Consider the following 19,436-nt stretch of genomic DNA (forward strand, 5'->3'; position numbering starts at 1 on the left):
GCAAGGACTTTGTATATTAAAGCACTGAGGAAAAAAAACACTTATTAAAGTGCTTGGATTATATTATTAATTTATTCGTCACGATATCGATATGATGATTATACGCAGTGCATTGCGACTTTCTGCTCTCAGAATAAGGTTTACCACTTTAAGCGTGAATTCAAAATTTCAGAACGAATGCATTTGTTTCGTTTGACGTTTAAATTTGTGTCTGTCATTGTCACTTTGTGTTTTGTGTCCAAGCAAAAATTTACGGTTTTTGTACCATTTAATTTTCTATAAAACCCGCGTAGCTTACTCGGTAACTACCAATTAATTAATCAACGTAAGTATTCTTAACTTTCTTATCCACATGCATCTTAATATACTTGTTATAAACAAACAAGAATTCGCTTTGTCATCGTAACCTAACCTCAGCGGCCGGTGTTAAAAAGTCTAATTTTTGCAGATGTTTCTCACCCGTTCCGAGTATGACCGTGGAGTCAACACGTTCAGCCCCGAAGGGCGGCTGTTCCAGGTGGAATATGCCATTGAGGCGATCAAGCTTGGGTCTACGGCCATTGGTATCTGTACTTCAGAGGGCGTTGTGTTAGCTGTTGAGAAGAGGATCACGTCCCCTCTCATGGAGCCCACGACCATCGAGAAGATCGTGGAGGTGGACCGCCACATCGCGTGCGCCGTGTCCGGCCTGATGGCTGACTCAAGGTAAATATTATTGCATTGGTTAGTTGTGGTGTGTGAGTAAAGAAGAGAACCATATTCACATTTGTTTTGTGGCACGAATGCTTACCCCTTATTACAGTTTGTTACTCATATTGTGATCCACTCTCAGACACTGAGTCAGGTGTTATTTTCATACAAGCAGGCTTGAACCGAGCATACTGTTATGAATAGAACAATACAAGTAAACCTCTCTATTCACAAGCTATAGTGCAATCTAAAATCTTGCCCAGCTCAAACAAACCTCACAGAGAATATATTAGAATAAGAAAAATGAATAGAATAATAAATAATTTTTATCTTTAAATGGCCAAAAACTCCACAAGCATCTTTTAACCCTGAAGCTTTATAATTTTTCTACATTTAAATCATAGGGCACATGGACCTATTATTTATGATGAAATAAGGTCCATCAGTATGAGGCATCAAAATATGGTTCATTCTTCAACTATATTCCAGAACATTGGTGGAGCGAGCCCGCATGGAGAGCCAGCAGCACTGGTTTGTGTACAACGAGCGCATGAGCGTGGAGTCGTGTGCACAGGCCGTGTCCAACCTCGCTATACAGTTTGGAGACAGTGATGATGACAGCGGCACCGCCATGTCTCGCCCGTTCGGTGTTGCTATCATGTTTGCAGGTAATTTAAAATTTGACAGTGATTAGAAAGTATCTCTCTCTCTCTCTCTCAGCCTTCTGTAGTCCACTGTTGGACATAGGCCTCTCCTAACGATCGCCACCCCAAACGGTCACCCGCCATCTGCATCCAGCGGCTTCCCGCTACCTTCCGCAGATCATCAGACCAACGGGTTGGGGGGCGACCGACACGCCGTTTGCCGACACGGGGTCTCCACTCCAGAACCTTTCTACTCCAGCGGTCGTCGGCTCTGCGGGCTATGTGGCCAGCCCATTGCCACTTCAGCGTGCTAATCCTTTTGGCTATGTCGGTAACTTTAGTTCTCCTGCGGATTTCTTCATTACGAATCCTATCTCGCAGGGACACGCCTAACATAGCCCTTTCCATAGCACGCTGAGCAACTCTGAGCTTGTGGATAAGCCCTTTGGTGAAGCACCACGTCTCGGCTCCGTAAGTCATCACTGGCAACACGCACTGATTGAAAACTTTTGTTTTCAGACACTGAGGTATGTTTTCAGTTAAGATGTGTCGTAATTTCCCGAACGCTGCCCATCCGAGTTGGATTCTACGAGCTACCTCTTTATCGAAGTTGGATTTACCTAATCGGATCACTTGTCCTAGGTAGGGATACTGATCGACAACTTCGATGGTGACACCTCCTACAGTTACGGGCGATGATGAAACATGTTCGTTCGACATGACCTTTGTCTTGTCCATGTTCATTTTCAGCCCAACTTGTTTAGAGGCATCATTGAGGTCTGTGAGCATTTCGCCTAACTCCTCCAGCGTTTCCGCCATAATAACTATGTCATCAGCAAATCGTAGATGAGAGATATATTCGCCATTGACGTTAATGCCCAGTCTTTTCCACTCTACAAGCTTAAAAACATCTTCCAGTGCACAGGTGAACAGTTTCGGAGAAATAACATCTCCCTGTCTCACGCCCCTTTGCAACTGGATCGGTTTTGTGCTATGTTCGTGTAATCGAACTGACATTGTGGCAGCATTGTACATACATCTCAACACCTCGATATAGCGATAGTCTATATGGCACCGCTGAAGGGATTGAAGCATCGCCCAGAGCTCAATAGAATCAAAGGCTTTCTCATAGTCCACAAACGCTAGACATAAAGGTAGATTATACTCCTCGGTCTTCTGTATAACCTGCCGAAGCGTGTGTATATGATCTATGGTACTATAGCCTTTTCGGAACCCGGCTTGTTCGGGTGGCTGGAAGTCGTCGAGTCTTTGCTCGAGACGATTCGTAATAACTCTCGAAAACAGCTTGTACACATGGCTCAGAAGTGCAATGGGTCTATAATTCTTCAATAGGGCTTTGTTGCCTTTCTTGAAGAACAAAGTCACTACACTTCTGCTCCATGCCTCCGGGCTTGTGCCTTCGAGTATGACGGAATTAAACAGCCTCCGAAGTGCTATTAAAATCGGTCTACCGCCGGCTTTCAGAAGTTCTGTCGTTATTCCATCATCTCCCGGAGCTTTGTTGTTTTTTAGCTGTTTGAGAGCTATACTAATCTCGTCTAGACTGACGTCCGGAATATCTTCGGTATAGTGTCGGGTGAGTGGCGCTCGGCTGTCGTGAGCACCGCTGGTAATAGGGTTTTGTGTTGTGGTGTATAACTGTCCGTAGAATCTCTCAATTTCTCCCAGAATTTCGGGCACTGATGAAACGGTGTTGCCAGTGTCGGTCTTCAGTTGGGTCAACAGAGTCTGCCGAACAGGTCGATCTCTAGCAAAGACTTTGGAGCCCTTGTTTTGCTCTATTGCGTCTTGAATGCGCTTGCAATTGTAGCGTCTCATATCGCAACGTCTTGCTTTGGCGATCTGTCTGTTTAGACGTCTGTATTCGACCATATCAACTGAAGACTGCAACCTCATTTCTCTCCGTTCTCTTATGAGACTCAGAGTCCCATCTGAGAGTTTTTGAGGTCCTCGGTTGGTTCGGGACGAAAAATATTTCGATCCTACCTCTCGGACAGTTTCCACAAACCTATTATTTAAATCGTCAACTGTAACGCAATTCTCTAAACATATCAGGCGGTCGCAAAGCTCAGACTGAAAGCTTTCGGGATCCTGGATTTGAGCAGGAGTAGGACGGAGCGTGGACTTCATTAGACGGGAGCGTTCTATTTTGCAGTTTATATTCAAAGTGCCTCTTACGAGTCGGTGATCGCTGCCGGTCTTAACCCTACTGATCACTGAGACATCATTGAATATGTGCTTCTTATCCGTCAATATGAAGTCGATCTCGTTTTTAGTCTTCCCATCGGGGCTAATCCACGTCCACTTCCTTTGTGGCTTCTTCTTGTAGAAGGAGTTCATCATATAGAGGCCCTCCTTCTCCAAGAAGTCAGCCAGCATTTGCCCACGATGGTTCCGGACTCCAAATCCATGTGACCCCACTTTCGTCTCGCCGCCTTCTTGTTTTCCGAGTTTCGCGTTAAAGTCTCCCATCACCACCGTGAAATGAGTAGTGAGCTTACGCAGGGCAGACGATACGTCTTCATACGCAAGTTCGACCTCATCATCGGTGTGCTTAGATGTGGGTGCGTAAACCTGTATGACCTTCATTGAGTATCGTTTAGATATTCTCAGGATGAGGTACGCAACCCGTGTCGACACACTTCCGATTTCAACGATGTTGTTGACGAGGGACTTGTTGACGATGAACCCGACACCCCCTTGGGACAGTTGGTCGCCCTCCCGGTGGTACAGCAAGTTTCCGGACTGGAGAATTTCCGTATCCTCTCCCTCTCGTCGGACTTCGGATAACCCTATAATGTCCCATTTTAACTTGCTGATTTCCTCTTCCAGCTCCTCTATCTTCACGTCTTCCCTCAGTGTCCGTGCGTTATATGTTGCCAGGTGCAAGGGTCGGTTGGGCTGGTAGCCGACTCTCTGCCGGAGATTCTTCGCACCCCCTGCCCCGCCGTTACCGTGACCGCTACCGGAGTCCGGGATAGCGGGGCTGCCGGGGACTGGGGGCCGGGGCTTTGTTTTTTCCATCAGGAGGTGTATTTGCCATAATCACCGCGCTTGGCAGGCGTGTTGGTGATTCTCCTTTTTACGGCGGGAGATCGCCGCCTCTGCTAGGAGAGGAGGTCGGGTCGATTTACCGCCGCCCGACATTCGGCGTTGTCACTCGTTAGCACCACCCAGGGGACACGTGTAGGGTAACTAGGGTTTGTACCTACGGACGTGAGCGACAAGCCCCCCGAAGTATCAGCGTCTTGAAAAAATAAACATCTGTGATGCAGTTAAAGCACTGAGTTGATTGCCAAAGGTTCAGATATTTGGTCCTGGATGCGGCTTTAGAAGTACCTACCTGTTATGGTGCATCCAGAATTCAGAGAGTGTGGACAGCCTCACCATCAGTTTAGTATTTGTTTTCGATTTATTTATTTATACTTTTATTGCACAATATACAGAAGTAATTATGTACAATCAGGTGGACTTAATGCTAGAAGCAAAGATTGCAAGTCAAAAGACATGATGGCAGTAACTATTGATGTAGTTTTGTATTTGTGATGAGTATTTTGTGAGTAAATAAAGGATGTGTCACTGAATAGAATGGACAGATTGGAGAGTGTGGATGGCTAGCACTTCTTCACCTTCACTCGTAAAGACTCGAGCTGAGTGCCTCTACCCTCGGGGGAGTCTGCTAGCATGGGGCACAAGAGGCGCACGTCATGACGTGTTAAAAGTTCTAGCATGATGTAAAACGTTTCTCACACCTTGAAGTGCGCGTTTTGCGACCCGTTCCTAGCCCTTCTGGATCCGCCAGTACAAGAAGCGGCAATATTTTAAGCAGTGAAAACTAAACGCCTTCTCCTACACTCCAGGTATAGACGAGAAGGGCCCCCAGCTGTACCACATGGACCCGAGCGGCACGTTCGTGCAGTACGACGCCAAGGCCATCGGCTCCGGCAGCGAGGGCGCGCAGCAGAGCTTGAAGGTATCCCGTACAACACGATTCCCATCTGCTTCCCTTTTGGATTGACAGATTTCAAATTTTTTCACACTAGCATCACCTACAAATAAATTAACCCCTTCGCCACTGCAGTATGGATACTAATCTTCTTGGGACAACTTGGGTTTGTCAGAAAGATGCGCCGTACATAACTTACTTATTGTGTTGGAAACTACTGATTAATTTATCGTTAATGCCATATCCTTCAGTGACACGTATATGTATAGATAAACCCCTGAATTCTCAGGAAAAAACTAGGAAGAATCAGGCAGTTTGAGGATTATGCCTTCAATATTTCTGATGTAGATCTTAGTTATTTTACATTATTTCTAAACAGTAATGAATTCCTACAGGAGGCCTACCACAAGTCGATGACCCTCAAGGAGGCCATCAAGTCCGCCCTCACCATCCTCAAACAAGTGATGGAGGAGAAGCTCTCAGAGAACAATGTGGAAGTGGTGACCATGACTCCGGAGGGCATGTTCCACATGTTCACCCGGGAACAGCTGGCTGAGGTTATCACTGACATACCCTAGACTTGTAGTGTGTTTTGGACTCTGTTCGGTGTTAGGGGTGGTGTTTAGTGGGAGCTGGGTGGTTTTACAGTGATAGTAATATTGGTATAGCAAAGTTATTGGGCAGATGTTGTCTCTTTTGCTCTCAATTGAAATGTATAATTTCGTCCATCTGTCACTTGTAACCTGAATGGTTTGATCATCTAGCTTGTCATCAGTGTAAAGTTATTCAGTTTCCCAAACTTACCCTATTTAAAGACCAACAGAGTTCAAAATGATTAGTTCTATCGTGGAGAGTATGGTAGAGTAGTATTTGAAATAAATTGTATTTGTAAGTAGTATTTACGTAGAAATTGTTGTATTGTATTTTTACACAGTATGTATTTTACAGCAGTATGTTGGCCTTTGAGATGAGTTGTATCGTAAGTTTGTAATATCATGTGCAGTTTATTTGAAATATTACTTTAAGGCGGGGGATATTGGTTATTATAAGAGAATCTGAAATTGTATTGATAGCACATTGTGTATAAAACATAATTCCGTGTGTCTCAGTCCACGCTTAGGGCCACTTGCAGAAACATATTAAATCTAGATTTAGTGTTAAATCTCGATTTAGTGTCAAATTTTATATGGACTGACGTTTCTTAAATCGACATTTGAGACTAAATCTAGATTTAATTTGTTGGTGCAAGGGGCCCTTAGTGTAGTTAACTGCATTTAATGTAAACAATCATTGGCCTAAATTAACTTACCAGTTACCACGTACCTAAATTAATTTAGGCCAAGTGTATTTGTTATGTTACGTCAGGAAAGTTATTTATGTACGATGTGCTATCAGAACTTACTTATTCACTATTTTATAATTAAATCGAATTAAAAAGTAACATTTGTATTATTTTTATACATATTTATCTTTACTTTTATATTTATCGTTATATTTGTAGGTATTTTTATTTAGCAGTTTTTCAGTATAGTTAGTAAGTATAGTAGTTTTTAGGATCCTTCTTTCTTTAATTTTTTCCATCCCCTTTTATTTTTCCCTCCTATTACACTGTTCCTTTCCTTTCCCACACAGCTTATATCGGCAATACCGGAGCTTCAATGGAGTGAGAATAGTTCGAGGAACACCATTCAAGGGATGTCGAAGCTAAAATTACATGAGAACGAACAAACCGTTTGAAACTTACGAACTAATATAACGCACGCGAATAAAGAATCAATGTGAAAATGGTGGCCGTTACAAAAGTGGGAGTGGGAAGGAGTATATAGGAGCGAGATAGCATGAGTTCGTCCGCCATTTTCATTTTGCTTCTTTTTAAGTGCGACTTATTTCGTTATTATTTAAATTAAACCCTTGTTGATTAGCTTGATTTCTTTGCAGATTTAAGAATAAAATGCTAATTGTATTAAAATTTAATTTCCCTTTTATTTTATAAAAAAGTTTGGTATAAAAAAACATTTAAGTAACTAGTTCTTATGGTAAGTAGGCACTTCACCAAGTTTTAAACAGTATAAATGCACCGGTTTAACATATAGTTATTGCTTACACATACATATTAAGCTAAAACAATATAAACATTCCTGGAATTCGTGTTTTGTTGACTAGACACGAAGGTCCAAAACCTATGGCTTTAAAAATTACACCATATCTACATATTTATCACAAATAATATTGCTCACATTTCACTACCAATACTTGGCTAAGAGCGGTTCCAACTCCGACGGATTAACATTAGGTGCTAACCTCTCGACTGGCACGCCGTTTTTGTCCACAATAAACTTGGAGAAGTTCCATTTAATGAAATCCCCAAACGTACCACTTTGCGTTTGCTTCAAAAACTTCCATAGAGGATGGGCCGTATCTCCGTTCACATCAACTTTCTCAAACAAATCAAACTTAACCCCTCTTTCTTTAGTGAACGTTAAAATATCTTTGGCGGTGCCTGGCTCTTGTCCTAAGAACTGGTTGCACGGGAAAGCCAATATACGAAGACCTCTGCTCTTAGCGTACTTGTCATACAATGCATTGAGTTCTTGATAGTTGGTGGAGGTCAAACCGCACTGAGAAGCTACGTTCACAATAATAAGGACATGGCCCCTGTATTTGTCGAGTTTAACATCATTTCCGTTGATGTCTTTTACAGTAAAGTCGTATACGGTTGTGGCTTTCTTGTGTGGTTCTGGATCGATGGGTTTTCTGCAATGGAAATTGGAGCAGCACCATAATATAAATACAATGATTTTATAAGAAAAGTATTTGAAGTCATTCTCATGCTATACTCATAACAAAAGTTCTTATACTTAAGTAATAAGAAATAGTACGGAAAAATATCTACAAGTAAAAGTTGACTATTTGGAAGGGCAGGTGCATAGTGTTAAAAAAACCAGAAACATAGTGTTAGTAACAAAGCTAAAGCATAAATTATAAGTTAAAACCATTTAAAACTTACGGGCTATACATTCCAATGGCTATAAAATATCTTAAATATAAAATAGAAAAGTAAAAATCCAATTGCTAATTTTAAATTCAACATCTTTAGCAATCTTTACAAGTTTGTAAGTTTCTTTACTGTCCATAGACACAAACAGAATAATATCATGCATAACATTTACAGAGTAATATGCTTTTACCATAAAAAGTTTACTAACATGAATATTTAAAATGTACACGATGCATCATATAAAAGGGTATTGTAAAAATTAAAGTTGAAATTAAATATAAGTTGTGCAAAATGAAGAATTGTTTTACCCCCTTTCGACTAGAAGTAGAAATAGTATACAATAGGTATTTGCAAAACCCTGTTGTGCTGGTTAAATACAAAAATGACTGACATAAAACAAAAATCTCAGCTAAAAATGCAGTGCAAACGCAAATTAAACCAATAAAGCTTTTGCATGCACACTTAAACAAAACCTCCTTACTCAGCCGCTTCCTTTTTCTTCTGTTCATGGAACTCAATGAAAGTGTTGACAGCTTTAAAAATATCATCCGCCATTACATCGGGCAGTTCGAACGCGGCAAAATGGCCGCCGTCTTCAACTATCGTACTGTGTAGGTAGTTCTTGTATTTCAGCTTCAGGATACAATCTGGCTGGAAGCCTAGCTCGTGTTTGAACTTTATTCCCCACGTTGGAACTGTTGTGTGGACTCTGGAAAGTTAAGGTTATGTTTAGGTTAAAGTGATTGAAATTAAGTTATTGTTCTGGGATATAGTGGTGGCGATATGGAGAATTTTTGGCAGCACTGACGATGCCGATGCCGATGGCTCTTGACGAATCAGTCTATCAACAGTATCATCACCATCACCCACTACAAAAACTTAAAACAGTGTTCAACTGATGGTTAGCGCTGCCAAATGCCTTACACATTTCTCCATCCCATTTACCAGTAACACTGTGTGTATTGTATAAGTTAGGCAGTAACACTGTGTGTATTGTATAAGTTAGGCAGTAACACTGTGTGTATTGTATAAGTTAAGCATTCGTTCATTTCTATCTGACCGTGTCCAAATTACTGTCGTAGGAAATGAGCAATCGTCGCCGGGAAAAATCGGTGATCGGTCCGTACCACAGGGTTCCAACGTAGGAAACAGTTTATTTCTGATCATGATGAACGATCTCCCGCACGTTACTCGGGAAGCAGAATTCATCATATATGCAGATGCTATATGCGCAATCGTTTCAGCTGAGACAGCAGAACACCAGGGGCGTATTTACCCTAGGGCTAAAAGGGCTACAGCCCGGGGCGGCAGGCGGCCCAGGGGCGGCCGGTATGCCGCCCTTGGACTTTAGGTTGGAGGATTAAAAAAGTACAGAACAATATTTTAGGACGTAAGCCTAGAACGGCCCTGAGCCATCTTTCCAAATGTTGATTTCATGTCTTAAGTAATATGATTTAAAGTATAAAAGCCGCCTTCGTTATTTTCTGAACCGGTGGAATAGTCTAATTTATTTCCGCCTTGGTAGGTATTTTCTTGAAGGAAATGTAAAGTTTTTATTTCTAAACGTTCTAAAATGTACCCGCACACAACCCGCACAAGTTTATTTCTAAACGTACTAAAATGTAATCCAGAAAAATCTTTTTTTTTCTTTGGAAGATATCATTATGTATGCAAATCTATCACCACAATGTTCCTATACATATGTAGGTCGGTAGGTACTCTAGACTTCTTCTTTGGGGCCGTCCATTAATCACGTGAGGTCGTTTTTCTCATTTTTTGACCCCCCCCTCCCCCCTGGTGATATTTGGTGAGGTTTGGGACCAACCCCCCCTCCCCCCCCTTGGATTACGTGTATTTTTTGGGAGTCTATGTAGGCCATTTTTGACTAGAAAAAATATAACGAAAATTGCGTTTTGAATTGAAACGCAACGGCGGGCGAGTCAATCAAGGAAATACTACAAATCGTTCAGATTTTTGCGCCGTTCAAAATTTTTTGGCAAAAAATTAATACACGTGATATCTAACGAGACCCCCCCTCCCCCCACGTGATGTTTCGTGAGGTTTTCCGTACCCCCTCCCCCCCCTTTTGAGCCTCACGTGATTAATGGACGGCCCCTTTCGTGTCAGTGAACATGCGAATTTTTAAATTTGTCCAGACCAAAACGAAGCAACTTTGATAGCATCCTGGGGCTGCTTTTCTTACCAGAGCCTTGCGGTTTGTGGGTTTTCATCCGTTAAGGACACCTCACTATTTAGAAACGCTTTGCGGCTCTTAAGGCGGCAGTATGTGAGTAAAGTGTATGTCTGGAGTCGCACTCTTGTTTGCCTTTCTCAACAGAACATGCCACTTTTCGCCGTATGCTAGGGGGTGCTATCCCAGCCAGAGAGTAGACCTTGTAGAGCGGTGTCGGTTTGAGGCATCCCGTTACTATACGAACTGTTTCGTTAAGAGCAAAATCTACTTCTCTAGCATGCGCGGACCTTGCCCATATCATCATCAGCCAACCAATAATCATCCACTGCTGGACATAGGCCTCTCCCAAGGAGCACCACAACACTCGATCCTCGGCCTTCCTCATCCAACCACTACCGGCTCTACCCGCCTAAGCTCGTCAGTCCAGCGGGCATGCAGGAGGGCGTCCCACGCTGCGTTTGCCTATTTGTGGTCTCCACTCGAGAACTCGTCTACCCCAACGGTTATCGGTTCTTCGGCATATAATTATGACCAGCCCACTACCACTTCAGCTTGCATATTTTGACAGCTATGTCGGTAACCTTAGTCCTCTGACGGATAACCGGCATTTCTGATACGATCCATCAGAGAAACCCCAAGCATAGCTCTCTCCATAGCACGCTGAGCGACTTTAAATCGGTGGACCAGTCCTACCGTCAGTGTCCACGCTTCTGCACCATACGTCATCACTGGCAGGAAGCACTGGTTGAAGACTTTTGTCTTCTGGCTCTGTGGAATGGGAATCTTGCCCATATCGGGCAGGCTAATTCGGCTGAGGAGCAGAGATGTTAATCTACTTGTTCGTAGAACTTGCGGAGAGGCGCCCCAGTTGGTAGTGGTAAGCCGTCGCAGAAGTTTGTTTCGGGAGCTGACTTTTTCTTGGTGTTTTGCAGTGGGTTTTGTACGTGAGGGATCTATCCAGGGTCTATTCTATTCTATTCTATTCTCTGTGGGGGTGTAAGAACCTGCACCTGGCTCTCTCGAGTGGAACCTTTGTGCATATCCCCAAGGTCTAAACTGCCTTCCTAAGCTTGGACCATTTCCCACCACGCTGGTCCACTGCGGGTTTGTGGGTTCACATATCTAGATGTGCTAAATATAGATATGCAGGTTTCCTCACGATGTTTTCCTTCACCGTAAGAGCGATGGTATACATTGTACCTAAGTTAAAATAACTCATTGGTACATGTCAGCGCCGGGATTCGAACCCGCATCTCTTGCGTGAGAAGCGGGCGCTTACCCGACTGAGCTACCACCGCTCCCTATCCATTGTCACTCCGAGGTATTTTGGTGACGAGGCTGGATTTTTTTAAAGTATGAAAGCCGGCCTCTGTTCTTTTTTGAACCGGTGGAATATGTCTATTTTTGTCCGCCTCTGTATTTTTTTAAGAAAATCTAAAGAAAAAAAAATGCCTCACTCAGTCGCCAAAGTTTATTTCTAAACGTTCTAAAATGTACTCGTCTATCAAGAAAAATCTTTTTTTTTGTTTGCAAATCTATCACCACAATGTTCTTATACATATATGTAGGTCGATAGGTACAATACACTGATTGCTCTTTTTGTTTTCTTTCATTCTTTGATGGGGCGGAAAGCTACGGGAGCCCAGGGCGCGCAATCTTTAAATACGCCCCTGAGAACAACTAGTGCATAACTTAATCCATACGATTGAAAGCCTGGTGAACTGGTTCACAATAAACGGTATGCAGGTGAATATAGATAAAACGAAACTTTTGTATTTTTCGCTGCGGAACATCACAACCGAATTACCCACAGTCACTGTTCACAACACTACTGTGCCGTATGACAGGTCAGCAAAATTTGCAGGATTCACATTCGATACAGGCCTCCAGTGGCACGACCAAATTGAGGATGTGTACGCAAAACTAAACAGTGCATTCTTTGCGATCTCACGCCTCGCCCCCACTCTGTCCAGGTCAAACGTAATAACGGCCTACCACGCCTACTTCCAGTCCATTCTAATCTACGGAATAGAGTTTTGGGGACTGGCCGCTGACTGGCACAGACCATTCGTACTCCAGAAAAGGATGATCCGACGGATCATGAGGAAACCTCCTGATGAACCGGCGAGAGAGCTGTTCATCGAGTTAGGAGTCCTGACTGTGCCCAGTCTGTTCATTCTGGAGGTCGCCAAGTATGTGCGACTGAACCTTTCAGAATTCACATTTACCTCGAAAATTAGTAGGTACAGCTCCAGAAGGCCAAATAACTTGTTTGTCCCCGAACATCGGCTAGCCAAGACCACAAAGTCGATAGACATTGTTGGTCCCAAAATATACAATAAAATACCAGAAGGCATAAGGGAGTCACCAAGTTACAATATTTTTAAAAATAATCTGAAAAAATATTTGAGCCAGAAGGCTTTTTACACATTTGACGAATTTATTAATGACAAATAAGTATGGCTAAGGTACAATAGGTACAAAAATTTGTATTTTAATTATCTTTGACATAAGTATTAATTTTATTTAACTAATTTGACATACCTTTTGTTATATATTTTATATTATGTAATTATTTAATGACAAATTGTGATATACCTATTATCAATTTGTAAATTTGTTTAATATAGGTACAATTATTAATTTGTATTAATTAACTATACCTAATTATTAAGCTGACGATGTAAATTTAACAGAAAATAAATGAATTATGAATTAGGGTACCTACTTATATAAAAATTCAAAAACTCACTGGTCCATCTTATGCTCCATATACCGCTTGCTGAAATGCTCAGCGTACAATCTCATAGACGTAGTTATACTATTCGTGGCCCAGTATATCATGACGTTATCCAGTAGGTGTGTTAGTGCGAATTTGTTCAGTAGCTCCCCGTCGCCTGCTTTCTTGAAGGCTGGGTTGGTCCAGGTCGAGAATTTTTCAAGGATATACGCTGCCAGGCCTGCAGGGGAGTCGGTTAGGGCCACTCCTGGGAAAATAGGAGGGTTATTGTTATTACAGAAAAAAATACGCGGGTATATCTATAGTGATTATGGCAGAGATTCTAATGTACCGATTTTTTTTGTTTGTTACGTTGAAAACTTTGTTGTTTGGGCATCGTGTTTGTGCCCTTTTGAAAGACAGTACATACGCAAATAAAGAAACAGTATGAAAATGGCGGCTGTTGCATACGTGGTAGTAAGATGAGTATAAAGTCGTAGGTCGACTAGGCCAAGATAACATGAGTCCTTTCGTAACTCCCATATTATTTCTTTATCTGCACGCCTTATGCTAAATCACTATTAGTTATTCAAATCACTATTGGTTATTTTAATATCGCTATATATAAGACAAACCCTCATCAAACCTCCACTCACCGACAGTATCGGGCTTGGTGGCCTGTTCGTGCAGGTACCCCGTCTCCTCCACAGTGAAGGCGAGCTGCTGTCCCCACGGGCACATGCGCGAGTGTAACTCTGGTTCTACTACTGTTATAGCGCGAATAAAGAAACAGTACGAAAATGGCGGATGGACTCATTCTGTCTCGTTGTATTCCTATATCTGGCAATACTCCAGCCAATTACCAGTAATGCAACGGTAGCCATTTTCATTTTGTTTCTTTATCAAGACACCTTGTACTATATTCAAACTTGATTCCCTGTGAATCACGAAAGGAGCCTCCCCGTGTGATGTATCATATGATCCTATATGGGCAGTGGGCTTCAGACGCTAATCTATAGTTGGTGTATGCCACCGACTCACTAAGAAGAAGAAGAACAAAATGCAATAGTGCCCAACAATCACGTCGTCCACTGACAAACCTCCACCTATCACACATATTTTGTCTATGGTATCAACTATAAACTCACCGACAGTATCGGGCTTGGTGGCCTGTTCGTGCAGGTACCCCGTCTCCTCCGCAGTGAAGGCGAGCTGCTGTCCCCACGGGAACATGCGAGAGTGTAGCTCTGGCTCTACTACTGTTATAGCGCGAATAAAGAAATAATATGAAAATGGCTGCTGTTGCATAAGTGGGAGCAGGCCAGAGTATTGTAAAATCTAGGAATTGAACGAGATAGCAAGGTCTGTACGTAATTTTCGTTTTGTTTCTTTATTCGCGCGTTATAGTGGTATCTGTCCGCCAATTTACTAAATCTTAATCTGATTATTAACTATACTATACCATTGTTCAGTTATATCAGCGACATCACCTAACCAGTGATTCCTATACTATACCTAACTACCATTGTTTAGTTACATCAGCAATATTGCCCACATACCATGTCTTCCACTGACAAACCTCCACCCCATAACACACCTCACCCTCCGGGTAGTCATAAGCAACCTAGGTCATCTACTTGCTTTCTGGCGTGAGCTTGGGTCGCTTAATAGCTAGTCACCCCGTAAGTATTTAACGCATAATGGCCCACCTTAGAGGCGGAAAATCAGCTCGCCATGATAGATAGATAGATCACACCTCAACTCACCGACAGTATCGGGCTTGGTGGCCTGTTCGTGCAGGTACCCCGTCTCCTCCACAGTGAAGGCGAGCTTCTGTCCCCACGGATACATGCGAGAGTGTAGCTCTGGCTCCACTACTAGAGATGGGAAGAACATGCCTGGAAGCGGAGATAGACGGGGTGTTGATATAGTAAAAAGAGCATTAAAATGGCGGCCATTTGCTCACTCAAATACTAAGATGGGAGGAGTTGTTTCGTATGCTTTCTTACTTACACACAAATAGACAAGTAATCAATAAATAAATAGTGGCCAAGCGGTTCTTATTGTATGAATCCTATGAAGAGTGCCCGAAAAGCCAACAACATCCCAATTGCGCGACATGATAAAAGAGAATTTGTCGGCCACTTCTCACAATCAGCCCCACTATACACAATGGCGATAGTGAGCCCCAGCAACAGCCACTTTGTACTAGGCCCTTTAAAATATGCAATCAATATAGGCCGGTAGGGAATATCTAAATTTTAAAACATTTGGTGGATGAATTGTTGATAGAGTATCGCCATTTTGAATTTTGCTTCTAGTCGTAGTTACCTACGAGTACAAGCCTCTTTTGTGTGATGTACCTTTTATTGTTGGATCCACTGCCATTTTGTGCTAGCAATAGTTTTTTTTCATAAAAGGCCTGCCCCTGCTGCACGGGATCATTATCGACGACGTCGATAAACTTGTTTGTGCGCGTTGAGCCATATTTATCGCGCATTTCGATTTAGTGTATCTACGTTTATCTACCTAGATAACGGTCCCGTGCAGCGAAGACGGCTTAATAAAATACGTACCAAAAATAGTGACAACCGGCACTAGCGGATGCGAGGCCACAATGGGCATGTTGGTGTGGAAGCCCAGCACCTCGCCCGGGAACAGCGTGGCCAGGTTCGAACCTGGAATAATAATAATAATTATTATTTGTTTGAGTTGTATAGGTACCTATAGGTAGCCATAGTTGAAAGTAAATTACATTAAAAATAAAATAAACTAAAATATGGTCAAATTACAATCACGAGCAATGAAACAGTTCCAGTGACATCATAATCATCAGCAGACAAAGTCTATAGACATCTTTAAGGCCAAAGTTCGTCAGCACTACCTCCAAGTGCAGAACGATCAACAAAATTGATTTTTAATATATTTAATTTGATGATGATGATATTATATTATGTATTATTATTATGTATTAGGTATATTATAATATAATGTAGGAATATAGTTATTTATGTATGTATATAATTTGTATAGCTATTATGTATAAGTAAGTATATCTCTGTGTCTCGATTAAAGTAGATAACTTCTCTCCTCTCAGCCTATCGCACTACCAACCACTTTCTCGACATCACCAAAGGTTAACTGGTAGAGAATGCTACTAGCATTAAGTTCGCATTTGTACAATGTTTTTATGTGCAATAAAGAATTTATAATAATAATAATAATCATCATCATCGTCAGCAATAATCATCCACTGCTGGACATAGGCCTCTCCCAAGGAGCGCCACAATACTTGGTCGTCAGTCCAGCGGGCACAAGGGCGTCCCACGCTGCGTTTGCCTGTTCGTTCCAGTGACAATAGCACTAAATTACTCCTTAGTACCTAAACATAAAAGGCTAGCTTGATAACGTCGTCTGCAATATTAAAGTAGTTACATTAAACAGCGCAACAGTCTATTACATACCAACTAAAATTTTAAATATGTTTATCAAATTCTAAATTATGTTTGTCTGTAGGTTTCGACAATTTGTAAGTAAAACTTTTTCATAACTCGTGAGTGTACTATAAAATGTAATTATTAAAAGTGTTCTCCCTACCGATGAAGTGTCCCCAGTCCCCTCCCTGCACGTAGTATTGCGAGTGTCCGAGGCGCTGCATGAGGTTGCGAAGCACCACGGCCACTTCTAGTGGACCTAGGCCGGGACGGACTGCGCCCTGGGAAATTCAATATTTGTTAATATAGATTTAGCGTTACATCTCGAAGGCATGGATTGACGTGTCCTAAATCGAGATTAGACACGAAATCTACATTTAAGATTTTGGTGCTCGTAAGCAAAATTTTTGGATTTAAGTACCAAATAACCAAACAGACTTTTATCGCGAATTTTAAGAACTGGTAAATCCTTTCGGCCGTCTATGGGACTGGAGTTTAGGAAGCAGTTCCGTAAGAGGAAATAAAAATACCTGTATGGAACTGGTTGCGATCTAAGAATTAATTTTAATTGCAACCTGTATAGTTGGTCAGTAAATAGTTTAAATTTGTTGTAGGTATCTAAGTAGGTGGTCATCTAAAGGACACATGGATTACCCATATCGTTTATCGTTATGTTATCAACTAATACGATTGATTGTAACTACAACAAAGTATTTAATCCGGTACAATACTACATAGTAACAATAGTGATTTACAGAAAATTTTAACTTATCATGATTATCATCACCAACTAAGAATTATTTAATAGCTTGTAAAATGAGTTAATACCCCATTCATAAATGGTTTAGAATGGGTGCCTGAAAATAGCTTTCTGTAGTCCAACTGTCCCATAGTGTCATGCGATGGTACGATGGGAAACCAGTCTCTGACAAGTAATCTAATGCTTTTACTACGCTGACAAAACCTAGTCCAGCTCTAGTATTCGTCATCAACCAGTGTCGTCAAATTCTTTGTAGAAGAAGTCGGTGTAAACAAATGGATAATATATCATGTAATTAATATCCCGATATCAAATCAGACAATCTAAAAGGGAAGTCTCAGTATGCAAATCTTCGCCACTGTTACCTAAGAATGTCATACCTGTGAGAACCCATACCCAGGCAGGCTGGGGGCGATGACTTCAAACACAACCCTACTCCCGGCGCGCGGGGCCGTCAGTCGCGGGACCAGCTCGTAGAACTCTCGGACGGAGCCCGGCCAGCCGTGCAGCAGGAGTAGGGGCACCACTGTGTGCTGAGGAGGGAACAATTAGGGTGTTTATTAAGGATCCTCTTTTTTAAGCTCATTCAATAAATTATCGTGAGTATTATTATGGACCATCTTTATTTTAATATAGTAATAAATTATTGTGCATATCAGGACATGGGTATCCTCCAAGACTGGAGGGTGATTAGCAGGTGGGTTGGAGTTATCACACAACGAAACATTGAACTTTAATATTCAATGAGCTCTTTTAATGCATTATTTGAAAAATATTGCATAGAATTTACCTGAGAATCATCAGTATGTTTCGGCTTCACATGCATAAAGTGTATATCTAATCCTTGTATATTGGTTACAAAGTGATTGAACTGGTTAAGAAACTTCTCTCTGCTGGCGAAGTCATAGCTATTCTGCCAGTAGTCCAGCACTCGAGCCAGGAAATTGGTGTTGAAGCCATATTTGAAGCCAACATCTTCTAGCGGAGGTGTGAATGGTCTTCTGTGCATCAATCTTTCACGTAAGTCATTTACGATCTGAAACAAGTAATGTAGGAATGATAGAATTTATGCAGTGTTTCTGCCAGACATTGTTGTAAATGAGTTTCTTTTGAAGCTACTAGTGTTATTTTTAAATATTAGTGCTCCTATACTCTACAGAAGAAGAATGTATGAAATATAATAAGAAACATACAAGATTTTACATAGCACTAAAATAATGTTTCAAGAACTTACCACATCTGAAAACTCAATCCTGTACGGACGGATGGACAGATCCTGCTTAGGGTTCATGGGCAGCGGGCCCCACCACTCATCCACATTCAGTTTAGGGACCTCCTTAGATGTTGTGACTGTGTTATAAAGATGTGCAGAGAGTACTACTGTGACTGCAGCGGAGAAGATAGTTATAATCTTAAACCACTGAAATTATAGAAAAGCTTGTTTATACATTTACATACTTATTATGGTTTGCTATGGGATAGTTATAATTTGAGGGTATTTTTGAATTTGACACAGCATACATAATTAGGCCTTTGTCTAGTGTTGGATTCTGGTCTGAAGATGAAGATATTACTTACATAATTTTTACTTTTAAGTTAAAACATTAAGCTTCAAAGTGCTGAAGTTGTAGGATAGTCAAGATGGATTGAGGGTTTTAATTGAAAATTTACAATACCTAATACTGCTTGTAATTATTAAATTTGAAGGGTTTTAATTTTAAGAGGGTACTTACATTAAATGAGCTTTTTACTGTTTTGAGACTGGCATTCTTTCTTTCTTTTTCCTTCTTCGTACTATCCTTTTTACCGGCAGATTTCTTCTTATCAGACATGGTCTAGTCTTACAGTAGTTTCCTGTTAAACGTTAAAATATGAAACTTTTGTGTAAGTTTTGCAAAACACCGGCATATAGATTTTACGATATAAACACAAAATACAAGTGTTTGAGACGGTCTAAAATAGAGCTGTGATTACATACAGATAATGTGTAGTATTATCGGTGTTTTAATATTGATAAAAAATACCTATGT

General features: G+C 41.4%; 2 protein-coding genes across 3 annotated transcripts; one reads left to right on the top strand and one right to left on the bottom strand.

Annotated features, from left to right (window-relative positions):
• Positions 1 to 185: 185 nt before the first annotated feature.
• On the top strand, positions 186 to 7,275 carry LOC105388544 (proteasome subunit alpha type-5). Of its 2 annotated transcripts, XM_011559474.3 has the most exons (6): positions 186 to 325; positions 449 to 705; positions 1,180 to 1,358; positions 5,216 to 5,328; positions 5,697 to 5,858; positions 6,934 to 7,275. In XM_011559474.3, the coding sequence occupies exons 2-6, from the start codon at positions 449 to 451 to the stop codon at positions 7,036 to 7,038; spliced, it is 816 nt and encodes a 271-aa protein (XP_011557776.3). In that variant the 5' UTR covers positions 186 to 325; the 3' UTR covers positions 7,039 to 7,275. The 2 variants fall into 2 exon arrangements, with proteins under 2 accessions (XP_011557776.3, XP_037967004.2); XM_038111076.2 differs by lacking the exon at positions 6,934 to 7,275 and having other exon boundaries at positions 5,697 to 5,910.
• On the bottom strand, positions 7,260 to 19,280 carry LOC105389215 (juvenile hormone epoxide hydrolase). Its single transcript, XM_048631280.1, has 10 exons — positions 19,140 to 19,280; positions 18,641 to 18,826; positions 18,197 to 18,442; positions 17,787 to 17,939; positions 16,810 to 16,927; positions 15,789 to 15,890; positions 14,979 to 15,110; positions 13,246 to 13,480; positions 8,781 to 9,008; positions 7,260 to 8,055 (listed from the first exon to the last, which is right to left on the bottom strand). Exons 1-10 carry the CDS (start codon positions 19,236 to 19,238, stop codon positions 7,545 to 7,547), a joined length of 2,010 nt encoding a protein of 669 aa, XP_048487237.1. The 5' UTR covers positions 19,239 to 19,280; the 3' UTR covers positions 7,260 to 7,544.
• Between the last annotated feature and the right edge of the window lie 156 nt (positions 19,281 to 19,436).

The sequence above is a fragment of the Plutella xylostella genome, chromosome 28 (genome assembly GCF_932276165.1).
Source record: "Plutella xylostella chromosome 28, ilPluXylo3.1, whole genome shotgun sequence".
NCBI classification, from domain to species: Eukaryota; Metazoa; Arthropoda; class Insecta; order Lepidoptera; family Plutellidae; genus Plutella; species Plutella xylostella.